Below are 25,000 nucleotides of genomic sequence, written 5' to 3'. Positions count from 1 at the left end.
GGATGTTCTCTACTAAATCCTTTCAGCAAAAATATGGCAATATGGCGAAATGATGAAGTATGACAGATAGAATGGAGCTGCTATCCCCGTTTGAATAAGAACATCTAGCTTCAGTCGGCCTTTCACCCTCCTCGGCCCCACCGAGCGACCATTGTCTTGTTTGAAGGAACGGTATCGAATGCCACGATAGCGTCACACCAAAGAAGGGATAAGAGAGATTAGCGATACGGGCACGACTGGAAGATAACAAATGAGGGCGGAGGTTGATACGGGCCGGTGTCATATTCTGGTGGACGCAGCGTTGTCGATGGAGGTTTGTGTTGCAGCTGGCAAGCGAGCAGATGGAGGATTGTGCATTTTTCTATTTCCGAGGACTGTGGACGTGTTGGTTTGATGTGGAGCCAGATGATGTTTGAAGAGGACATGATGCATACATTCAATATCACAATTATTTAGTCCCTGTTGGATACAGTTTGTCTGAGCACTACCTGCCCCTCGTATTCTACAACATGGGACTTACACAGGACTGCTGCACCCTCACGATACATACATCACACTGTATGAATAATCAATGAGGTGCACATCATCACCCTTATATTGCACTTTTTAATTATAATAATAACAATAATAATCATCATAATAATAATAATACTAAAGCGTATGTATGTATGTATATATGTATATTTATGTCTGTATGTATACATATGTATGTATAGATATGGATGTATATCTATAAATGTATATATATGCATGCATATGTGTATGTATGTATCTATGTATTCATATATATATATATATATATATACACGTACATATATACACATATATATATATATATATATATATATATATATATATATATATATATATATATATATATATATATATGTATGCATATAAGTGTATGTACGTATGTGTATATATGTATGTGTATGTATATATGTATGCATGTGTATATATACATGTATATATACATGTGTGTGTGTGTGTATATATATGTATATGTATAAATATATATATAGATATATAGATACATACATATACATACATAAATACACATACATACATAGTACATATACATACATACATACACATTATATATATAAGTATGCATGTATGTGTATACATGTGTATATATGTATGTGTATATATATATATATATACATACATGTGTGTGTATATATATGTATATGTATAAATATATATATATATATATATATATATATATATATATATATATATATATATATATATATATATATATATATATATATATATAGATACACATATATACATACATAAATACACTTACATACATAGTACATATACATACATACATACACATACATACATACATACACATTATATATATAAGTATGCATGTATGTGTATATACGTATGTGTATATATATGTATGTATGTATGTATACATGTATATATGTATGTGCATATATATATATATATATATATATATATATATATATATATATATATATATATATATATATATATATATATATATATATATATATTTATACGTACATATATACACATAAATATATATATATATATATATGTTTATGTGTATATATGTATGTATGTATATATGTGTATGTATATACATATATACATGTATGTGTGTGTATGTATGTGTGTGTATGTATAAATGTGTGTTTGTGTATATATATATATATATGTATACTGTCTATATATATATATATATATATATATATACATATAATTAAAAACTGTAATATCAAGGATGATGATTTGTTAGAAAACAAAAATAGTGAAAGTTATGACAAGCAGAATATTGTAATTTTAACTATTTTCCCGACAACACACATTGAAGCTACAAAGTGTATTTTATCCAATTACTCCATGAATGTCACAAACTAATTGGTAAATTACTTAATCACCCGAAATAGGCGCAGCAAATTGTGTTTTAATTCAACACAACAAAGTCTGGATCGATCTTTGGTCAGGAAGTGGGATCCCAGTACTTCTCACTTTTTGCTGATGCTAGCAAACACAAACAAACAAACAAACAGTGTAATTTTCTGTGTGAGGTTTATTAAAGCCTTTCTTCACATTTGGCGCCAGACATCATCAGCATGTTGACGGCCGGCGACCTCACCTCCTCCCTCAGTCACATGTTCAATAAAGGAAGTGATTAGTTTTATGAAGGTAATCAATAGATCCAGCCTGTTTTATTTTATTGTGACTCCTCCTCTTATTGCTGCCCGAGTATCAAGTGTCACCAAACTTCAGCAGGAATGAGTCAGAGGCGGGATTACCTTTTTTGTCCTCCTCAGCAGTGCCTTCAAAGTGAGATAATGCTCGCCCTGGCTCACTGGGGGCTGGCGAGGGGGGGGGCAAACTCTCTCTTTTCTTGATTTATTCCACTTTCCAAACCCAATTGGTGGATTATTTTGGTGTGATTACTAATATTTCATGCAGCACGGCACTGTGATTTGGGAGAAAGGCGTGATTGTGCTCCTGTTTGCCGGCCGCCTGTTGCTAGGAGGCGGAATGTTGCCTTCATGGGCAGCGGGAGATCTGCCTGTCAACTTCTTTGCCGTCATGCACACACACGCTGGCAAATAGCAGAGCTGTGACGCCGCACTCACACACTTTTGGGGGGTGAAAGGTCACCGTTGGGTTCATTTGGGGTACGGTAAGGGTTAAAAAAATGCAACATATTAAACATCTTAGATCTGGGGTCAGCAACCTTTTTGAAAGCAAGAGCTACGTCTTGGCTACTGATTAATGCCAGGGGCTACCAGTTTGATACACACTTAAATAAATTGCCAAAAATTGCCAATTTGCTCAATTTACCTTTAATAAATAAATCTATATATATAAAAAAAATGGGTATTTCTGTATGTCATTCCGTTGTACATTTTTTTTCCTTTTACGGGAGGTTTTTTGTAGAGAATAAATGTTGAAAAAAAACACTTAATTGAATGGTTTAAAAGAGGAGAAAACACGAAAAAAATTAAATAAATTATCTTCAATTTCGACTCTTTAAAATTCAAAATTCACCCCAAAAAAAGAAGAGAAAAACTAGCTAATTCAAATCTTTTATAAAAACAAAAACATTTTTTTAAGGCACATCATTAGTATTTTTTCCTGATTAAGATCCATCCATCCATCCTATCCATTATCTACCGCTTATTCCCTTTAGGGTCGCGGGGGACGCTGGTGCCTACAAATGGGCGGAAGGCGAGATACACCTTGGACAAGTCGCCACCTCATCGCAGGCCCATCCATCCATCATCCATCCATCCATCATCTTCCGCTTATCCAAGGTCGGGTCGCGGGGGCAGCAGCCTAAGCAGGGAAGCCCAGACTTCCCTATCTCCAGCCACTTCGTCTAGCTCTTCCCGGGGGATCCCGAGGCGTTCCCAGGCCAGCCGGGAGACATAGTCTTCCCAACGTGTCCTGGGTCTTCCCCGTGGCCTCCTACCAGCTGGACGTGCCCTAAGCACATCCCTAGGGAGGCGTTCGGGTGGCATCCTGACCAGATGCCCGAACCACCTCATCTGGCTCCTCTCGATGTGGAGGAGCAGCGGCTTTACGTTGAGTTCCTCCCGGATGGCAGAGCTTCTCACCCTATCTCTAAGGGAGAGCCCCGCCACCCGGCGGAGGAAACTCATTTCGGCCGCTTGTACCCGTGATCTTATCCTTTCGGTCATGACCCAAAGCTCATGACCATAGGTGAGGATGGGAACGTAGATCGACCGGTAAATTGAGAGCTTTGCCTTCCGGCTCAGCTCCTTCTTCACCACAACGGATCGATACAACGTCCGCATTACTGAAGACGCCGCACCGATCCGCCTGTCGATCTCACGATCCACTCTTCCCCCACTCGTGAACAAGACTCCTAGGTACTTGAACTCCTCCACTTGGGGCAGGGTCTCCTCCCCAACCCGGAGATGGCACTCCACCCTTTTCCGGGCGAGAACCATGGACTCGGACTTGGAGGTGCTGATTCTCATTCCGGTCGCTTCACACTCGGCTGCGAACCGATCCAGTGAGAGCTGAAGATCCCGGCCAGATGAAGCCATCAGGACTACATCATCTGCAAAAAGCAGAGACCTAATCCCGTGGCCACCAAACCGGAACCCCTCAACGCCTTGGCTGCGCCTAGAAATTCTGTCCATAAAAGTTATGAACAGAATCGGTGACAAAGGACAGCCTTGGCGGAGTCCAACCTTCACTGGAAACGTGTCCGACTTACTGCCAGCAATGCGGACCAAGCTCTGGCACTGATCATACAGGGAGCGGACTGCCACAATAAGACATTCCGATACCCCATACTCTCTGAGCACTCCCCACAGGACTTCCCGAGGGACACGGTCGAATGCCTTCTCCAAGTCCACAAAGCACATGTAGACTGGTTGGGCAAACTCCCATGCACCCTCAAGAACCCTGCCGAGAGTATAGAGCTGGTCCACAGTTCCACGACCAGGACGAAAACCACACTGTTCCTCCTGAATCCGAGGTTCGACTATCCGGCGAAGCCTCCTCTCCAGTACACCTGAATAAACCTTACCGGGAAGGCTGAGGAGTGTGATCCCACGATAGTTGGAACACACCCTCCGGTCCCCCTTCTTAAAGAGAGGGACCACCACCCCGGTCTGCCAATCCAGAGGTACCGCCCCCGATGTCCACGCGATGCTGCAGAGTCTTGTCAACCAAGACAGCCCCACAGCATCCAGAGCCTTAAGGAACTCCGGGCGGATCTCATCCAGCCCCGGGGCCTTGCCGCCGAGGAGCTTTTTAACTACCTCAGCGACCTCAGCCCCAGAAATAGGAGAGTCCACTACATATTCCCCAGGCACCGCTTCCTCAAAGAAAGACGTGTTGGTGGGATTGAGGAGGTCTTCGAAGTATTCCCTCCACCGATCCACAACATCCGCAGTCGAAGTCAGCAGAACACCATCCGCACCATACACGGTGTTGATAGTGCACTGCTTCCCCTTCCTGAGGCGCCGTATGGTGGTCCAGAATCGCTTCGAAGCCGTCCGGAAGTCGTTTTCCATGGCTTCCCCGAACTCTTCCCATGTCCGAGTTTTTGCCTCCGCGACCGCTAAAGCTGCACACCGCTTGGCCCGTCGGTACCCGTCCACTGCCTCCGGAGTCCTATGAGCCAAAAGAACCCGATAGGACTCCTTCTTCAGCTTGACGGCATCCCTCACTGCTGGTGTCCACCAACGGGTTCTGGGATTACCGCCACGACAGGCACCAACAACCTTGCGGCCACAGCTCCAATCAGCCGCCTCGACAATAGAGGTTCGGAACATGGTCCACTCAGACTCAATGTCCCGCACCTCCCTCTTGACATGTTCAAAGTTCTCCCGGAGGTGTGAATTGAAACTCTCTCTGACAGGAGACTCTGCCAGACGTTCCCAGCAGACCCTCACAATGCGCTTGGGCCTGCCAGGTCTGTCCGGCATCCTCCCCCACCATCGCAGCCAACTCACCACCAGGTGGTGATCGGTAGAAAGCTCCGCCCCTCTCTTCACCCGAGTGTCCAAAACATAAGGCCGCAAATCCGATGACACAACTACAAAGTCGATCATGGAACTGCGGCCTAGGGTGTCCTGGTGCCAAGTGCACATATGGACACCCTTATGTTTGAACATGGTGTTTGTTATCGACAAACTGTGACGAGCACAAAAGTCCAATAACAAAACACCACTCGGGTTTAGATCCGGGCGACCATTCTTCCCAATCACGCCTCTCCAGGTTTCACTGTCGTTGCCAACATGAGCGTTGAAGTCTCCCAGTAGGACAAGGGAATCACCCGGAGGAGCACTTTCCAGTACTCCCTCGAGTGTACCCAAAAAGGGTGGGTATTCTGAACTGCTGTTTGGTGCGTAAGCACAAACAACAGTCAGGACCCGTCCCCCCACCCGAAGGCGAAGGGAAGCTACCCTCTCGTCCACTGGGTTGAACTCAAACGTGCAGGCTTTGAGCCGGGGGGCAACGAGAATTGCCACCCCAGCCCGTCGCCTCTCACTGCCGGCAACGCCAGAGTGGAAGAGGGTCCAGTCCCTCTCGAGAGAACTGGTTCCAGAGCCCTTGCTGTGCGTCGAGGTGAGTCCGACTATATCCAGCCGGAACTTCTCTACCTCGCGCACTAGCTCAGGCTCCTTCCCCCCCAGTGAGGTGACGTTCCACGTCCCAAGAGCTAGCTTCTGTAGCCGAGGATCGGACCGCCAAGTGCCCTGCCTTCGGCTGCCGCCCAGCTCACAATGCACCCGACCTCTATGGCCCCTCCTATGAGTGGTGAGCCCATTGGAGGGATGACCCACGTTGCCTCTTCGGGCTGTGCCCGGCCGGGCCCCATGGGAACAGGCCCGACCACCAGGCGCTCGCCATCGTGCCCCAACTCCGGGCCTGGCTCCAGAGCGGGGCCCCGGTGACCCACGTCCGGGCGAGGGAAATCTGGGTTCATTTCGTTGTAATTCCATAGAAGTCTTTGAGCTGCTCTTTGTCTGATCACTCACCTAGGACCTGTTTGTCTTGGGAGACCCTACCAGGGGGCATGAAAACCCCCAGACAACATAGCTCCTAGGATCATTGGGACACGCAAACTCCTCTACCACGGTAAGGTAGCAGCTCAGAGAGGAGATCTAAAAATAATCTTAATCGCAGGCCCAGATTAAGATTATTTTTAGAATTTTCAAATCCAATCTGCACTTTGTTAGAATATATAACAAATTGGACCAAGCTATATTTCTAACAAAGTCAAATCATTATTTCTTCTAAATTTTCCAGAACGAAAATGTTAAAAGAAATTCAAAATAATTTGAAATAACATTTAAATTAGGCTGTTTCTTTCTTTAAAAAATAATAATAAATCTAAATCAATGTCATTATGAATTATTGACCTATTCAAGGCTCCAATTACGTCCACTTTGAGATATTTTGGGGGGAAAATGTTACATATTTTGTTTTTTCCATATAAAAAACTGAGCTGTTTTTTTTTAAAGGAAGGGCCTAAAATGAACAAACAAAAAACATAAACAATAAAACTTATAATTGATGGATAAATCTGAAGTTGATCTCAAGATTATTGTGTTCAAAGTAAACAGTAAAAAAAAAAAAAATGAGTAGGACCCTTTTGGATCACCAATAATTTTAGTGTTTTTTGTTTTTTTAATGTCATTGCTAAAAAAAAAAAAAAAAATAAATAAATAGTGTAATGAGTTATTCACCTTTTTAAATGCTCTAATTATCATATGATCTTAAATAATCCACTTATTATTGCATATTTTGTAATTTTTCCATAAAAAAGTTTTTTTTGTGACAAAAAGAGCATACAACTTCCATCCATTTCCTACCGCTTATTCCCTTTTGGGGTCGCGGGGGGCGCTGGCGCCTATCTCAGCTACAATCGGGCGGAAGGCGGGGTACACCCTGGACAAGTCGCCACCTCATCGCAGGCCCAGATTAAGATTATTTTTAGAATTTTGATGACATGTTTTAAATAGGTTCAAATCCAATCTGCACTTTGTTAGAATATATAACAAATTTCACAAAACTATATTTCTAACAAACACAAATCATTATTTCTTCTAGATTTTCCAGAAGAAAAATGTTAAAAGAAATTCAAAATAATTTGAAATAAGATTTAAATTTGGCTGTTTCTTTCTTTAAAAAATAATAATACATCAAAATCAATGTCATTATGAATTATTGACCTATTCAAGGCTCCAATTACGTCCACTTTGAGATATTTTGGGGGGGAAATGTTGCATATTTTGTGTTTGCCATATAAAAAACTGAGCTGTTTTTTTTAAAGGAAGGGCCTAAAATGAACAAACAAAAAACATAAACAATAAAACTTATAATTGACGGATAAATCTGAAGTTGATCTCAAGATTATTGTGTTAAAAGTAAACAGTAAAAAAAAAAAAATGAGTAGAACCCTTTTGGATCACCAATCATTTTAGTGTTTTTTGTTTTTTAATGTCATTGCTAAAAAAAAAAAAAAAATCAATAGGGTAATGAATTATTCACATTTTTAATGCTCTAATTATCATATAATCTCAAATAATCCACTTAAAAAATGATTGGGTGAAATTATTGCATATTTTGTGATTTTTCCATAAAAAAGTTTTTTTGTGACAAAAAGAGCATACAACTTCCATCCATTTCCTACCGCTTATTCCCTTTTGGGGTTGCGGGGGGCGCTGGCGCCTACCTCAGCTACAATCGGGCGGAAGGCGGGGTACACCCTGGACAAGTCGCCAACTCATCGCAGGCCTAGATTAAAATTATTTTTAGAATTTTGATGACATGTTTTAAATAGGTTCAAATCCAATCTGCACTTTGTTAGAATATATAACAAATTGGACCAAACTATATTTCTAACAAAGACAAATCATTATTTTTTCTTGATTTTCCAGAAGAAAAATTTTCAAAGAAATTCAAAATAATTAGAAATAAGATTCAAATTTGGCTGTTTCTTTCTTTAAAAAATAATAATACATCATTATGAATTATTAACCTATTCAAGGCTCCAATTATGTCACGTTAAATGTTCCACTTTGAGATATTTTTTGGGGGAAATGTTGCATATTTTGTGTTTGCCATATAAAAACTGAGCTGTTTTCTTTAAGGACGGGCCTAAAATTAACAAACAAAAAACATAAAAGACAATAAAACATATAATTGACGGATAAATCTGAAGTTGATCTCGAGATTATTGTGTTCAAAGTAAACAGCAAAAAAAAAAATGATCACCAATAATTTTAGTGGGATTTGTTTTCTAATGTCATTGCTAAAAAAATATATAAAAAAATCAATAGTGTTATGAGTTATTCACCTTTTAATGTTCTAATTATTATATAATTTCAAATATTCCACTTGAAAAAATTATTGGGTGAAATTATTGCATATTTTGTGATTTTTCCATTAAAAAAATGTTTTTTTTTGTGACAAAAAGAGCATACAACTTAAATATTTAAAATCATGACCTAGAGATTTAAAAGTTGAATAATAAAAAATAGAAAAAAAATACTGAATAATGACACATTTTTTTTATATATTTTTGACTAAAACCCTTTGGGGTCCCCGGGGTCAAGCCTGAGTGGAGGCCCAAATGTATATTTTTATACATATATTTTATTTTTTTAAATAAAATATATCAAAATGGCCCACGCTTGCTTTGATTATTCAGAGTGCAGCCCTAAGTGGAAAAAGTTTGGACACCCCTGTTATAAGCTGTCACATCTTCTTCTAGATCATGCCAGTCGTCCCCTAATAATAAACACCTTCTGGTCCCTGAAGTCCGCATGCAGTCTGTCCTCCAACACGGAGCCGGTCTTGAAATGTGTTAAAAAGCTCATCAAGTCGTGAGCGGCTGCCAGCGGGTTTTGTGGAGCGGAACTTCTCTGGCAGCGCTTCAGTTGGACCTTTACTTGTGAAACTTAGATCAGCAGCCAGAGACCGAGTCCGACTATCTCACTGTAGGACACCCCGGCACCTGCCCATGGTCCTAGTTCTTCATCTCCGCAAGATCTAGCCGGAATATTCTTTGCCTCCAATCTCAGCCCTTGTGTTTGGGAGTTAATGGATTGCATTCTTCTATGTTAGATCCACTATGGACTGGACTCTCACTATTATGTTAGATCCACTATGGACTGGACTCTCACTATTATGTTAGATCCACTATGGACTGGACTCTCACACTATTATGTTAGATCCACTATGGACTGGACTCTCACTATTATGTTAGATCCACTATGGACTGGACTCTCACTATTATGTTAGATCCACTATGGACTGGACTCTCACTATTATGTTAGATCCACTATGGACTGGACTCTCACTATTATGTTAGATCCACTATGGACTGGACTCTCACACTATTATGTTAGATCCACTATGGACTGGAATCTCACTATTATGTTAGATCCACTATGGACTGGACACTCACACTATTATGTTAGATCCACTATGGACTGGACTCTCACTATTATGTTAGATCCACTATGGACTGGACTCTCACTATTATGTTAGATCCACTATGGACTGGACTCTCACTATTATGTTAGATCCACTATGGACTGGACTCTCACTATTATGTTAGATCCACTATGGACTGGACTCTCACTATTATGTTAGATCCACTATGGACTGGACTCTCACACTATTATGTTAGATCCACTATGGATTGGACTCTCACTATTATGTTAGATCCACTATGGACTGGACTCTCACTATTATGTTAGATCCACTATGGACTGGACTTTCACTATTATGTTAGATCCACTATGGACTGGACTCTCACTATTATGTTAGATCCACTATGGACTGGACTCTCACTATTATGTTAGATCCACTATGGACTGGACTCTCACTATTATGTTAGATCCACTATGGACTGGACTCTCACACTATTATGTTAGATCCACTATGGACTGGACTCTCACTATTATGTTAGATCCACTATGGACTGGACTTTCACTATTATGTTAGATCCACTATGGACTGGACTCTCACTATTATGTTAGATCCACTATGGACTGGACTCTCACTATTATGTTAGATCCACTATGGACTGGACTCTCACTATTATGTTAGATCCACTATGGACTGGACTCTATGCAATTTATTGATTTAAATTATCGTTAATGTTATGATTAGTAAGTTTATTATTTTTGAGTATATGTGGATGTAATTATATATGATAGTGAATATTGTGAATAGTGAATATTGTTACACACAAGGTGAAAATGTATTATTAGTGTAATCACTTATTGTCTTGTAAAATCACTATTTTTTTTTTACTGTATTAGAGATTATATTATTCTTTAAAATGTGTGGATGATGAGTATTGTATTTTTTTGCGTCCGAAATAAACAAAAAAAACAAAAAACAAATCATTATATTATACATTTGGTGCGCAAGGGTAGAGTAGGCAGGACAACCTCCATCTCTGATAACAATGTACAATATGTCCCAGCATATTGTCTTTTATCTGAAAGTTGAGAGCTTTTCCTCGTTGTTCAGCAAAAACTCGTCCATGCAAATTCTTTGTCCGCTCTCCTTTTTATTCCTCCCCCCCCCCATTCTGACGGGGGTAATGTTCTGAAAAGCCTCTTCTTCTTTTTTGCGTGTGCGATGGGGAAAAAAGCACTCCTCTTATTCATAACGGCATCCTATTCTAAGGCAAAGTGATCCTAATGATGATGGTGATTATCAAAATGATCCAGTCGAAGAGCATAATGAGACTATTTGCTTTGGATCAAGGCCGCCCGTGAATTAAAAGACGGGAAGGCACAGAAGGCGGCGTTCAGAAAACAAGATAACCCGCCATCTTTGTGCCACTGTCGCTTTATTTTCTTCTTCTTTGCTGCAAATGTTCCCACCAGCAGCGTGAAATTACTCCATAGTCCCTTTTTTTTTCTTTTTAAAGACACTTGTCAGCTGCCAGGGGCGTATCATCAAAGTCTGTGCCCCCTACCACCCTAACCCCAAAAATAGTAACCACCTTATACGCACACTTGGTGTCACGTCGTTGGGATCATGTTTTGTTTTGGTCATATTCGGTTTTGTTTTTTGGACAATCAGTTCCTGTTATCGCGCTTCCTGGTTTGTTTTGTTACCATAGCAACTCATTAGTTTTCACCCTGTCCTCATGTTTCACACCTGTTTGCACTAATCATGTCCATTATTTAAACCTGTAGTTGCCAGTTGGTCAGCCTGGCGACTTGACCTCCATAGTCCTTTTTTTTTTCTTTTTAAAGACACTTGGTAGCTGCCAGGGGCGTATCATCAAAGTCTGTGCCCCCTACCACCCTAACCCCAAAAATAGTAACCACCTTATACACACACTTGGTGTCACGTCGTTGGGATCATGTTTTGTTTTGGTCATATTCGGTTTTGTTTTTTGGACAATCAGTTCCTGTTATCGCGCTTCCTGGTTTGTTTTGTTACCATAGCAACTCATTAGTTTTCACCCTGTCCTCATGTTTCACACCTGTTTGCACTAATCATATCCATTATTTAAACCTGTAGTTGCCAGTTGGTCAGCCTGGCGACTTGACCTCCATAGTCCCTTTTTTTTTCTTTTTAAAGACACTTGGTAGCTGCCAGGGGCGTATCATCAAAGTCTGTGCCCCCTACCACCCTAACCCCAAAAATAGTAGCCGCCTTATACGCCCACTTGGTGTCACGTCTATGGGATCATGTTTTGTTTTGGTCATGTTTGGTATTGTTTTTTGGACAATCAGTTCCTGTTTTCGCGCTTCCTGGTTTGTTTTGTTACCATAGCAACTCATTAGTTTTCACCCTGTCCTCATGTTTCACACCTGTTTGCACTAATCATATCCATTATTTAAACCTGTAGTTGCCAGTTGGTCAGCCTGGCGACTTGACCTCCATAGTCCCTTTTTTTTTCTTTTTAAAGACACTTGGTAGCTGCCAGGGGCGTATCATCAAAGTCTGTGCCCCCTACCACTCTAACCCCAAAAATAGTAGCCGCCTTATACACACACTTGGTGTCACGTCTTTGGGATCATGTTTTGTTTTGGTCATGTTCGGTTTTGTTTTTTGGACAATCAGTTCCTGTTTTAAGCGCTTCCTGGTTTGTTTTGTTGCCATAGCAACTCATTAGTTTTAACCCTGTCCTCATGTCTCACACCTGTTTGCACTAATCATGTCCATTATTTAAACCTGTAGTTGCCAGTTGGTCAGCCTGGCGACTTGACCTCCATAGTCCCTTTTTTTTTCTTTTTAAAGACACTTGGTAGCTGCCAGGGGCGTATCATCAAAGTCTGTGCCCCCTACCACCCTAACCCCAAAAATAGTAACCACCTTATACGCACACTTGGTGTCACGTCGTTGGGATCATGTTTTGTTTTGGTCATGTTTGGTTTTGTTTTTTGGACAATCAGTTCCTGTTTTCGCACTTCCTGGTTTGTTTTGTTACCATAGCAACTCATTAGTTTTCACCCTGTCCTCATGTTTCACACCTGTTTGCACTAATCATATCCATTATTTAAACCTGTAGTTGCCAGTTGGTCAGCCTGGCGACTTGACCTCCATAGTCCCTTTTTTTTTCTTTTTAAAGACACTTGGTAGCTGCCAGGGGCGTATCATCAAAGTCTGTGCCCCCTACCACTCTAACCCCAAAAATAGTAGCCGCCTTATACACACACTTGGTGTCACGTCTTTGGGATCATGTTTTGTTTTGGTCATGTTCGGTTTTGTTTTTTGGACAATCAGTTCCTGTTTTAAGCGCTTCCTGGTTTGTTTTGTTACCATAGCAACTCATTAGTTTTCACCCTGTCCTCATGTTTCACACCTGTTTGCACTAATCATATCCATTATTTAAACCTGTAGTTGCCAGTTGGTCAGCCTGGCGACTTGACCTCCATAGTCCCTTTTTTTTTCTTTTTAAAGACACTTGGTAGCTGCCAGGGGCGTATCATCAAAGTCTGTGCCCCCTACCACCCTAACCCCAAAAATAGTAACCACCTTATACACACACTTGGTGTCACGTCGTTGGGATCATGTTTTGTTTTGGTCATATTCGGTTTTGTTTTTTGGACAATCAGTTCCTGTTTTCGCGCTTCCTGGTTTGTTTTGTTGCCATAGCAACTCATTAGTTTTCACCCTGTCCTCATGTCTCACACCTGTTTGCACTAATCATGTCCATTATTTAAACCTGTAGTTGCCAGTTGGTCAGCCTGGCGACTTGACCTCAACTCCCTTCATGCCAAGTGAATTATATTTGTGAATTATATTTATATAGCGCTTTTCTCTAGTGACTCAAAGTGCTTTACATAGTGAAACCCAATATCTGAGTTAGATTTAAAACCAGTGTGGGTGGCACTGGGAGCAGGTCTTGCCCAAGGACCCAACGGCATTGACTAGGATGGTATGTAAACATGGTGTAGCTCCTCCTCCGTGTGCAAGTGCTCCTACAGCAGGAATAACAATTACGTATTTCTACAAGATCTAGCAAGACACCAACGCACCGCAGGTATTTTTGTTTTTGTTTTTGTTATTCTCATTCAAAGCGTGTTGTTAAAGGGTTAAAAAACCTCTGTATGCAAGTGCTCCTACAGCAGTAATACAAATCATGTATGCATTTTTGCATTTTGGATGAACTTATACTCCATTTTTGTGTTTATCTGGAAAAATACACATCCATCAAAGAAAAACAACACAGAATCCACTTTTATGGCAATATTTTAACGAAAATCAACCATTTTTTTGTGTTTTTAAAATCTGCCATATATACAGTATTTCCTTGAATTGCCGCCGAGTGTATAGTATGCGCCTGCCTAGAATTACTGCCGGGTCAAACTCGTTTCGCAAAATAATTAGCGCATGCTTAGCATTAACGCCGGGTCAAACTCGTTTCGCAAAATATTATTTTTATTAGCGTATGTCTAGAATTTCCGCCAAATAATTAGCATATGTTTATACAGTAATTTCCACAGGGTCAAACTCGTCACGTCACGAGTGACACTTCACCTGTCGTCATTTTAGAAATGGAGGAGGCTGATTTCAATCATTTCAAAGGGAAGAAGATTAAGAACTATTCAGTAGGATTTGAGGTCCAAGCTATTGAATATGCTAAAAAGAACAGTAAGCAGCTATGTTTCATTAATATACCGTAGCTGCGTGTGTCAAATATGAGTCATTAAATGACTCCCGCCTCCTGGTGGTAGAGGGCGCTAGTGATCCTTCTTGCGACTACTCGGCTGCAGAAGAAGTGACAACAAGCAGCGATCGTTTATTTTTTCCTCTCGCTTGCACTTTTAACATGGAGGATTACATATCTAAAAAAAGACAGTTTTCTAAACTGGACTTTCAATCAAAGCAGGAGGTAATAAAAAAAGACTTTTAAAACTGAAGAAAGATAAGGAAGACTTCTATAAACAAGTTATCGATGCTTTTGATCAGAAGGAGCTGCGCATGGACTTCATTTATAAGTAAAAGTAAGACCATAATAACGTTTTTTTTTATTAAATGTGCTATTCATGATGGTATCCTTACATCACACTCAAATTTATAAGCGCAGGCCTAAATTTACCGCATGCCTTTGGTAAGTGGCGGAGTGAGAAGGGGTTTTAAAATAATTAGCGTAATAAAAATGTAAAAAATGGCCCTTATTTTGTATTTTGGTTTGGGTTTCAGAGTTTGAAGTAGAATGAGCAGAAGGTACACGGACCTGATTCGTTTCCCCCTTTTTTTTTTTTTTTTTTATGATGAAACCAAAAAATGTGTAGGTTTATGTTGAATAATTGTAATATTCTAAGGAAATGTCGGCGAGGTCTGCTGACTCACGCTGGTCTTTTATTGTCGGCCATAAGCACTTCCTCATTCTTCACCTCATTCATGTGTCGGCTGTTTACTCCCGCAGCCTCTTTTCTTCCTCTTGTCGCGCCTTTGTTTGCTTTAATCCATCAATCCGTCCGACCACCTTGTGCTCACCAAACAGAAAGCCTTTTTCTTCCCGCCGCCGTCATTACGACCTCACTTTTGTCGCCGTCCTCATCTGCCGAGGCCACGAGAGCGCGACTGCACAATATTGAAGGGGCTTTCAAGGAGGGGACAAACAAAAATAAAGCAAGCAGTTGGACTTTTTTTTTTATTAATAAAAGCTCAAAAAGTGAGTAGAGAAAACTCTGCTGGATGTGAATGTTTCCATCCGAGTTACATTTCACTACCTTTAGACCTAACTGTACATTTTAACTTCTTGTCCTCTTGTTGTCATGGAAACCACCACTTTGTTGTTGTTGTTTTCAATGGGAAGAAAGAGCGAAAAAATGCAATATTATTTTTAAAAATATTAGGTGCAAAGTGCAATATTTTCAACCTTGGCTATGATTTGACAAAGAACATCCATGTTGATGCATGATTATAGTTGAAGAAGATGTAAAGCGCTTTGAGTCACTAGAGAAAAGCGCTATATAAATATAATTCACTTCACTTTATTCCAAAAAGGTTCTGTATTTAAGCCAAACCCACCACATTTTATAATAAATAAATATTAGCCACACTTGACTATAAGCCGCATTTACATATATATATATATATATATATATATATATATATATATATATATATATATATATATAAACTAGAAACAGCCCAATAGCTAGAACCAGAATGCATGTCTATAACAAGGCTTTTTTAAAAAATGGGTTTTTAAGCCTTTTTTCAAAGCATTCACAGTCTGAGGTGCCCTCAGGTGGTCAGGTAGAGCGTTCCACAGACTGGGAGCAGCGGAGCAAAAAGCCCGGTCTCCCATAGTTCGTAGCTTTGTCCGTGGAGGTTGGAGGAGGTTAGCCTGTTTGGAGCGGTGGTGTGCTAAAATAATAATGCATCAAATTGACATACTTCAGGCTGTAATGATTCTAAATTGTCATTTATGTTTTGAGAAATGTTGGGGTTTTGCGCGAAAGCTATGAAAAAGTGAAAAGTGAAGTATCATATTTTCCGAACTTTAAGCCGCTGCTTATTTTTCCCCACACTTTGAGCCCTGCGGCTAATGAGTTGAAAACAATGCCATATGTAACAAATAGTTTTTTAATAAAACACCGACATAGACATATATATATATATATATATATATATATGTATATATGTATATATGTGTATGTATATATGTATATATGTGTATGTATATATGTGTATGTATGTATGTATGTATATATATGTATGTATGTATGTATATATATGTATGTATATATGTATATATATATATATATATATATATATATATATATATATGTATATATATGTATGTATGTATATATATATATATATATATGTATATATATGTATGTATATATACATATGTAAATATATATATGTACATATATATATGTATATATACAGTATATGTTTGTATATATGTATGTATACGTTTGTTGTGAAATGAGATATTTGTAAATGTTTATGTACATACATTAATTGTTTGTAATTGGCGCCTGTCACATGGCAGTAAAACAGCTGATCAAACAAAACAGATTTCCTTGTCATGAACCCACTAGCTACGGATGCTTGGTTTTCAATCGGCTAAACCAACTCAGTGACCACACAATAATGTGTTGGTGTGACGGTTTAGTAAGTATGAATTGTTTAAGTTATATTGTAAAACTTAAAAATAATAATAATAATAATTGCTTCGAGTGATAATTGAATACGTTTTTTTGATCAGAAATGCTATGGTTGAGTATACTTCCGGTTCAAGGCACGGAACCAGAGGTACAGTGAGTGAACTAGTCCAAAAGATGATGCCATCGCACAAACAATATATATATATTTTTTTTTTAGAGTCAATGTCGGTGTTTTATAAAAAAATATTTGTTTCATGTAGCATTGTTTTCAACACATTAGCCGCAGGGCTCAAAGTGTGGGGAAAAATAAGCAGCGGCTTAAAGTTTGGAAAATATGATACTTTTTACTTTTTCATAGCTTTCGCGCAAAACCCCAACATTTCTCAAAAACATAAATGACAATTTAGAATCATTACAGCCTGAACTATGTCAATTTGATGCATTATTATTTTAGCACACCACCGCTCCAAACAGGCTAACCTCCTCCAACATCCACGGGCAAAGCTACGAACTATGGGAGACCGGGCTTTCTGCTCCGCTGCTCCCAGTCTGTGGAACGCTCTCCCTGACCACCTTAGGGCACCTCAGACTGTGAATGTTTTTTTTTTTTAAAAAGCCTTTTTACAGACATGCATGATGGTTCTCGCTATTGGACTGTTTCTAGTTTTATATCATATTTATTTTTATTATCTTTTTATTATTATTATTACAATTTACACTGTGGCACTTTGAGGATGTTTGCTCAACGTAAAGTGTTTTTTATAAATAAAATATATTAATATTATTATTATAGCAGTTGGGTACAAACAACATATTGTTTTGTGTTGAGCCTCCCAAATCTTGGATTGCATTGTTGATATGAAAATAGTATTTATAATGTGAGATAGGTCCTGTAAAGATGTATTATTGCAACATCGTGTTGAACGTGCAGCACATATCCTACCGCCTCTGTGGGCCGGGTCCGCTCTGCGCTCCCCCCTGGCCGTGTCCTTTTCCGTCACGGTCGACGCCCGACAGAAGAAGACGTCCGCGGGACCGCTCACTTTCCCGCTCTCTAGCTCCGGCGTGCTCGTAGTGATGGGCCCCACTAATCCGCCCGGCGACAGCCCAGCAGGTCGTAGCTTTGGGCCGGGCACCGCCACTGGGGAGTTGGGTAAATATCAGAGAAGGTCAGCGCCAGGAGGGGAGTGCGGCGGTGGAGGGGGGTAAGCAGGGATGATAAGGAGGGCCGGGACATCTTTTCACGACTCGGACATGAAAGAATCGCGCGTGTTTAAAGTCCAATTGCAGTAGAAAAACAAAAGATGGATAGTTGGTGTCATCTATCAAGCAAAAATAGGATAAAGAGTTGGAGGGATGAACTCAATCCCCTGAAAGCCAACCAACCTGACACCACAATCCAAACCAACACACACACACACACACACACACACACAGCAGGGGGGAGTCTCAGTGTCTGTTTACGGAGCGCTGTTGTAAGTCCCCAGAGGACCCGGCCCGGCTCTACTGTCAAAAAATCAGAGCTTAAGTTCCAGATTGTGATTTATTTCATTAAGCAAATGAGTTGTGAGAGTCCTGCGGCACCACACACACACACCACACACACACACACACACACACACACACACACACACACACACACACACACACACACACACACACACACACTTTCACACACTCTTGTATTTCGTACCTTCTTGAGACCTGAGAAAAATGCCTCCCTCTTTAAGACCAGCCTTTCTAGATATATATCCATCCATCCATCCATTTTTCTGCCGTTTATTCCCTTTTGGGGTCGCGGGGGGCGCTGGCGCCTATCTCAGCTACAATCGGGCGGAAGGAGGGGTACACCCTGGACAAGTCGCCACCTCATCACAGGGCTCTAGATATATAAAGATGTGTATTTACAACATGAATAATATATAAATATTATGCAAATATAAAAAACATTGTTAAAAATAAGTTGGAATTTCACAATAAAAAGGTCAGAATTTTACAAGAAAAAGTTTGAATTTTGGCAATATTATAATAAAAGTCATAATTTTACTAAACACAAGTCCAAAATGTATGAGAAAAACTGAATATTTGTGTAATATTATGATAAAAGTTGGAATTTTACTCAAAAACAGTCCCAATTTTACAAGAAAAGCTTAAAATGTTGGCAATTTCATGAAAAAAGTCGTAATTTTACCCGACCAAAGTCACAATTATATAAGAAAACTTTACAATTTTGGCAATGTTATAATAATAATCGGAAACTTTACTTGGCAAAATTGTGATAAAAGTCATAATTTTACTCAAAAATGTCACTGTTTTGCAAACAAAAAAATGGACAATATTGTGATAAAAGTCTGAATTTTACGACAATTGTCAGCATTTTGCAAAAAAATTTGTTACATAAAAAAGAAGTAGTTTTACGAGAAAATGTCACTATAAGACTTTTTTTTCCCAATTGTATAAGAAAAAGTTGATACATTGTGAGAAAAAGACTGCTTTTAGTTATTTTATTATTTTGTATTTTTTGTTTGTAATTGGTTTTTAATCTTCATTATTTGCTTTGTTATGACAGTATGTCTCTATATACATATTTATTTCATTCGTTTCATTAATTTTGGCCAAAAGGGCTGCATTAAATTTTTTTTTACACACACTTGTTATTTCATATGTTGACCAGAGGTCCTTTTTGGGACCACCCTCATGTTGAGAGATGTCACCAGCAGGGGTGCAAATGAGACATTGTCTGTTAGATGCAATGTTATTGGGACCATGATTTGTTCACACTTCCTCGTATGGAAGATACTTTTCCTCCATGTCTCAAGAAGGCTAGAAATACAAACACGCACAGGCGCGCACACACACACACACACACACACACACACACACACACACACACACACACACACACACACACACACACACACACACACACACACACACACACACACACACACTTTCACACATTTTTGTATTTCGTACCTTCTTGAGACCTGAGAAAAATGCCTCCCTCTTTAAGACCAGCCTTTCTAGATATATAAAGATGTGTATTTACAACATGAATAATATATGAATATTATGCAAATATAAAAAAAATTGTGAAAAATAAGTTGGAATTTCACCATAAAACGGTCACAATTTTACAAGAAAAAGTTTGAATTTTGGCAATATTATAGTAAAAGTTGTCATTTTACTAAGCACAAGTCCAAAATTTATGAGAAAAACTGAATATTTGTGTAATATTATGATAAAAGTTGGAATTTTACTCAAAAACAGTCGCAATCTTACAAGAAAAGCTTAAAATGTTGGTAATTTTAGGAAAAAAGTCGTAATTTTACCCGACCAAAGTCGTCATTATATAAGAATTTTACAATTTTGGCAATATTATAATAATAATCGGAAATTTTACTTGGCAAAATTATGATAAAAGTCATCATTTTACTCAAAAATGTCACTGTTTTGCAAACCAAAAAATGGACAATATTGTGATAAAAGTCAGAATTTTACGACAAATGTCGCCATTTTGCAAAAAAATTAATGTTACATGAAAAAGTAATAATTTTACGAGAAAATATCGCAATACAACCAAAAATATTTAAAAAAATTTCCCCCCAATTTTATAAGAAAAAGTTGATACATTGTGCGGAAGACTGTTTTTAGTCATTTTTTTGTTTTATATTTTTTGTTTGTAATTGGTTTTAAATCTTCTATATTTGCTTTGTTATGACAGTATGTCTCTATATACATATTTATTTTATTTGTTTAATTCATTTGGGCCAAAAGGGATGCATTTCAATTTTTTTACACACACTTGTTATTTCATATGTTGACCAGAGGTCCTTTTTGGGACCACCCTCATTTTGAGAGATGTCAGTGGCGCAGTGGAAGAGTGGCCGTGTGCAACCCGGGGGTCCCTGGTTCAATCCCCATCTAGTACCAACCTCGTCACGTCCGTTGTGTCCTGAGCAAGACACTTCACCCTTGCTCCTGATGGGTGCCGGTTAGCGCCTTGCATGGCAGCTCCCTCCATCAGTGTGTGAATGTGTAAATGTGGAAGTAGTGTCAAAGCGCTTTGAGTACCTTGAAGGTAGAAAAGCGCTATATAAGTACAACCCATTTATTATTTATTTATTAATATTATGATAAAAGTTGGAATTTCACTCAATAACAGTCGCAATTTTACAAGAAAAGCTTAAAATGTTGGCAATTTCATGAAAAAAGTCGTAATTTTACTCTGCCAAAGTCACAATTATATAAGAAAACTTTACAATTTTGGCAAGATTATAATAATAATCGGAAATTTTACTTGGCAAAATTATGATAAAAGTCATCATTTTACTCAAAAATGTCCCTGTTTTGCAAACAAAAAAATGGACAATATTGTGATAAAAGTCAGAATTTTACGACAAATGTCGGCATTTTGCATAAAAAAGTTAGTTATATAAAAAAGTTGTAATTTTACGAGAAAATATCACAATACAACCAAGAATATAAGACTTTTTTTTCCCCAATTGTATAAGAAAAAGTTGATACATTGTGAGAATTTTATTATTTTGTAATTTTTTGTTTGTAATTATTTTTTAATCTTCATTATTTGCTTTGTTATGACAGTATGTCTTTATATGCATATTTATTTCATTCGTTTCATTAATTTTGGCCAAAATGGGTGCATTTATTTTTTTTTTAACACACACTTGTTATTTCATATGTTGACCAGAGGTCCTTTTTGGGATCACCCTCATTTTGAGAGATGTCACCAGCAGGGGTGCAAATGAAACATTGTCTCTTACATGCAATGTTATTGGGACCATCACACCTCCTCATATGGAAGATACTTTTCCTCCATGTCTCAAGAAGGCTAGAAATACAAGCACACACACACACACACACACACACACACACACACACACACACACACACACACACACACACACACACACACACACACACACACACACTAGTAGTAGTAGTAGTATGTCCTCCTCTGCAGATGAAATGTTGAATATTGGACCACAACATATGTCGCATGTCTGATTCAATCAAGCGCTCAATGGCTGCCGAGCGCTGACAGCTGTCGCCAAGGCGATCTGTCGCCATGGCGATCTGCATCCATCACACCTGCCTGACCAGCATGGCCTGCTAGTGTGGGTGTGGGCTGCCATGTGAAGGTCCCACACTAATGTATGCCAAATAAGTCTCAGAAGCGTGTTGTCCAAAAATGCTGGAGTGTAGACAGTGAGCACCGTTGTGTGTGTCTGTAGCTTTAAGAGGGAGCTATTTTGCAGACATTTGTTTACCTGGGAATGAAAATAGCCAAAGTCCTACCGATTTATAAGACTGGAGACAGACACCAGTTTATAAACTTCAGACCTGTTTCTCTACTTCACATGTGAATAATATAAATACAGTCTATTATCCAGCATTATTCACATGTGAATAATATAAATACAGTTTATTATACAGCATTATTCACATGTGAATAATATAAATACAGTCTATTATACAGCATTATTCACATGTGAATAATATAAATACAGTCTATTATACAGCATTATTCACATGTGAATAACATAAATACAGTTTATTATACAGCATTATTCACATGTGAATAGAATAAATACAGTTTATTATACAGCATTATTCACATGTGAATAATATAAATACAGTCTATTATACAGCATTATTCACATGTGAATAACATAAATACAGTCTATTATACATCATTATTCACATGTGAATAATATAAATACAGTTTATTATACAGCATTATTCACATGTGAATAGAATAAATACAGTTTATTATACAGCATTATTCACATGTGAATAATATAAATACAGTCTATTATACTGCATTATTCACATGTGAATAATATAAATACAGTTTATTATACAGCATTATTCACATGTGAATAATATAAATACAGTCTATTATACAGCATTATTCACATGTGAATAACATAAATACAGTTTATTATACAGCATTATTCACATGTGAATAGAATAAATACAGTTTATTATACAGCATTATTCACATGTCAATAATATAAATACAGTCTATTATACTGCATTATTCACATGTGAATAACATAAATACAGTTTATTATACAGCATTATTCACATGTGAATAGAATAAATACAGTTTATTATACAGCATTATTCACATGTGAATAGAATAAATACAGTTTATTATACAGCATTATTCACATGTGAATAATATAAATACAGTCTATTATACAGCATTATTCACATGTGAATAACATAAATACAGTCTATTATACATCATTATTCACATGTGAATAATATAAATACAGTTTATTATACAGCATTATTCACATGTGAATAGAATAAATACAGTTTATTATACAGCATTATTCACATGTGAATAATATAAATACAGTCTATTATACTGCATTATTCACATGTGAATAATATAAATACAGTCTATTATACATCATTATTCACATGTGAATAATATAAATACAGTCTATTATACAGCATTATTCACATGTGAATAATATAAATACAGTCTATTATACAGCATTATTCACATGTGAATAACATAAATACAGTTTATTATACAGCATTATTCACATGTGAATAGAATAAATACAGTTTATTATACAGCATTATTCACATGTGAATAATATAAATACAGTCTATTATACAGCATTATTCACATGTGAATAATATAAATACAGTCTATTATGCAGCATTATTCACATGAGAATAGAATAAATACAGTCTATTATACATCATTATTCACATGTGAATAATATAAATACAGTCTATTATACAACATTATTCACATGAGAATAGAATAAATACAGTCTATTATACAGCATTATTCACATGTGAATAACATAAATACAGTCTATTATACATCATTATTCACATGTGAATAATATAAATACAGTCTATTATCCAGCATTATTCACATGTGAGTAATATATATACAACTTTTGTTTTTACATTTTACTTTTTGTATTTTGAAAGAAAAAAAAAACAAAAAAAAAACAATCTTTTTTTGTTTGTTTGTTTTTCTATTTCGTTTCCGGACACTGGTGATTCAGGGCTATATAAATAAACGTGGATTGATTGATTGATTTAGCTTTTACCTGGTATTATTTTATTAAAGTCATTTGTATTTTACTTTTCATCCCATTTGTTATGAAAAATTGCATTTATTTCAATTTATTAATTATTTATTTACTCAAAATGTATTCTATTTTTGTGTTTTTTTTCATTTTTAGTTTCTCCGTTTTTTAATCTTCATGTGTCCTGCTTGTATTTTATTGTATTATCTCTACACACGGTTCTTACTATTTTACAAGTTGTATTATTTTTTTATTCTCCAAGCTTCCTCAGACGTGCTTGTGTGTCAGCGTCCTGGTGGCCATGGTCTCTGATGACCTCCTGGTGCAGATGTGATAGTCTTTACTCACACGGCCCCTCTGTACTCGGTCCATATAGTTGCATATGTGTGTGTGTCTTTGTGATTGTGCGTACAGATGTGATAACAGGGGTATATTGGTATCATTTTGAACTTTGTAAAGCACTTTCCCTTGCATTTCTTCTATGTATGAAAAGCGCGTTATAACTAAAGTGTGATTGATTGATACGGGCTGAAGTTTGTCTCCATCTGTCTTTCAGGTTGTTGTGCACAAGGTGGATATACGCTGAAGAAGTCATCACCTGTGCCTTGCTGACCACCTTCAGCATCCGTCATGGCCTGGATCGCCTTGCTGTGCACTGTGGCTCTCAGCAACGTGGCCCCGTCCTCGCAAGGTCGGTCTTCAACCACTTTCTCCGAGCGCGTGGCTCTGATATATTATATTATATTATATTTATTTGTATATTGCACACGCTGCATCCCTGACCACCTTCTGGACTGCAAAGGAGCGTGTCAT

At 38.0% G+C, this 25,000-nt stretch overlaps 1 protein-coding gene across 6 annotated transcripts in view; it reads left to right on the top strand.

The window, feature by feature from the left end:
- adgrl1a (adhesion G protein-coupled receptor L1a) overlaps nt 1–25,000 on the top strand; it is a 502,860-nt gene that overhangs the window by 208,351 nt on the left and 269,509 nt on the right. For all 6 annotated transcript variants that reach the window (XM_061905195.1, XM_061905196.1, XM_061905201.1 and 3 more), the window contains one exon: nt 24,744–24,878. In XM_061905195.1, the coding sequence (XP_061761179.1) occupies nt 24,818–24,878 (61 nt within the window). In that variant the 5' untranslated portion in view covers nt 24,744–24,817. The remainder of the gene's footprint in view (nt 1–24,743; nt 24,879–25,000) is intronic.

Source organism: Nerophis ophidion, linkage group LG07, assembly GCF_033978795.1.
Source record: "Nerophis ophidion isolate RoL-2023_Sa linkage group LG07, RoL_Noph_v1.0, whole genome shotgun sequence".
In the NCBI taxonomy this organism is placed as follows: domain Eukaryota; kingdom Metazoa; phylum Chordata; class Actinopteri; order Syngnathiformes; family Syngnathidae; genus Nerophis; species Nerophis ophidion.
The sequence above is the reverse complement of the archived record's forward strand: the minus strand, read 5'-3'. Positions and strand labels throughout refer to the sequence as shown.